This window comes from Mesitornis unicolor, unplaced genomic scaffold, assembly GCF_000695765.1.
Source record: "Mesitornis unicolor isolate BGI_N332 unplaced genomic scaffold, ASM69576v1 scaffold52488, whole genome shotgun sequence".
NCBI classification, from domain to species: Eukaryota; Metazoa; Chordata; class Aves; order Mesitornithiformes; family Mesitornithidae; genus Mesitornis; species Mesitornis unicolor.
The window spans coordinates 12845-14928 of NW_010200892.1; the positions used below are offsets into that span (position 1 = coordinate 12845).

Genomic DNA, 2084 nt, shown 5'->3' on the forward strand with positions numbered 1-2084 from the left:
AAGACGAGAGAGAAAAGCCTAATTAAAATGAAAGGAAGCAGAGAATCATCCCACACATCCCATCACAACACTCACCTCTACTTTTTCTACTACTTGCTTTCCAAATGAGCAGACTTTGGTGGAACAGGTGATTGTCATGTTTTCTGAGCTCTCGTACTGACTAGTGACTCCGTAAAACGCTCCTGTATCATCTTGAATGTTGCAGTTTAAGTCAGCCTGTTGGGAAAAAGTGATAGATGCTGAAGGTTTTATAATTCATTTGACAATGTCAGTAGCATAAGCTGTAATTAGCTCACTGTTCTTCTCAGAAATACAGGAGAGAAGGGGGAGTTTTATAGTTACGGTCTGTCAGGAAAGTACCTTCCTGATTATTGCAGTAAAACCCTCAGGGAAGTGGCATTTTTTTCAAACTTTAAACAAGAGACAACCCAGTATTTCTCTGCGCTACAAGCAACGTTCATGTCTGGCAAATAGCTGATGAAGTCCCTGGAGCAAAGGGAATGATCAGCTCCAGAGCTGACTCCTCTGGAGGGAACCTGCCCCAAGGCCTTCAATTCAAGCCATCCACCCCTGCTCCCGAGGAGCCATAGTGCATTTTATCCTTTTCCTTTCTGAAAGCAACGAAATCCTCATGGCAAAGGGAGATGGCTGCACAACAAGGGAATTGATCTCTGATAAGCGTCAAGCCATATGGCTCTGATTCATCAAAATACGTGACTTCACGGAGCTGTATGACGCAGTGCACGGGCTTCACGTGAACCGTGTGCACACTACGCCGTGCCTACCGCACCAATAAAATATTACTGGAAGTATTTGCTTGCTTTCAGTATTTCTCTGCAGCCTCAATAGCTACCCAGCTGTCTTTGATATCTAGCAGCAGAGACGGAGACTTGCAGGATCAAGTGAGGAACAGTGCTACTTTTAATTATTTATCTCCAAATCCAAGTCCTGTGCACAGCATGCTTAATTTGGCTACAAAGCAACAGCACAGGTCACATGCTGAAACGAGCCTCCCCAGCAGCACTGAAGCTGTTCTGCCACTGTGCTCTTTGTCATTGTGAATCCATTTTCAAAAGCCCTCAACTTAAAAGAGCACTAATATGGACACAGGCAGAGTCTGGGGATATCCACAGCTGGATTTGTTGATTCAGGCATTAGCTCTGCTGACAGCTTTGGTGCCCAAGGAGAGAGTGGGCAGGGTTTTCCTTTTATGTGGAAATGGCTGATCAGCTACTGCAGTGTAAGATCTAAGAATCATCTGAATTTTTAACTTACTCTGAGACAAGCATTTTAGCAGGGAAATGCACTCACAGCTGTTTCACTTGCAAGTCTAGCTCTGCTTGGTTTTATTGCTAATATAGAAATGTAACAGAAAAATTTTGACAGATACTTTAATGCCTACCTGGAGACTTTTTAAAACCCCAGTTTACAGATATGTTTCTTTACTCGTTAGTGTGGCACATTTATGATCCTGCCTTCACTATAGTTCAGGTCATTTGTAACTGCTGTTTAATTTTTAACTAGGCAACAACTCATTAATTCTACTTAGTGTCTACAGTCCTTATTTGTGGTACAACATTCTGAGGCAATATGCTGATAATAGCACATACTGAGCTAGTTTGTGGTACAGAGAAGACATAGGTCTAAGATTACTTCAGGCTGGCTTTGGTAAATTAATCAGTGGAGAAGTCTCCTGAGGTTTACACACAGTAACACAAACAGCCCTATGGTCACGTATTTTGCATAACAGAAAGAAATCCTATCACTATGACACCTTGTTTCTTGCACATGTTTTGCATGATGTCAACAGTTAATGTTTAATGTATCTCTAAAGCAGTGTGTTCGCAGTGAGCTCTAAGACATTGTTCTCAGCTAATAGTAAATAAGGAATTTGCCATCCCAGCTGGCTTGCGATCGAAACATGACAAACATGTAAACACGACAAACTGTAGCAGCCATCAGCCATGCCACAGCTGCGCCACTGGAATTTCTGAAGAATAGGGATTTCTAATAAAGCAATTGCATTGTTGTAAATAATAATAACAACAACAATAATAATAACAGTAGTAATCTCTTAAAAACTG

The 2084-nt window shown here is 41.6% G+C and overlaps 1 protein-coding gene across 5 annotated transcripts in view; it reads right to left on the reverse strand.

The window, feature by feature from the left end:
- Positions 1-2084, reverse strand: part of TEAD1 (TEA domain family member 1 (SV40 transcriptional enhancer factor)) — a 98882-nt gene that overhangs the window by 3318 nt on the left and 93480 nt on the right. For all 5 annotated transcript variants that reach the window (XM_010189868.1, XM_010189871.1, XM_010189869.1 and 2 more), the window contains one exon: positions 76-216. In XM_010189868.1, the coding sequence (XP_010188170.1) occupies positions 76-216 (141 nt within the window). The remainder of the gene's footprint in view (positions 1-75; positions 217-2084) is intronic.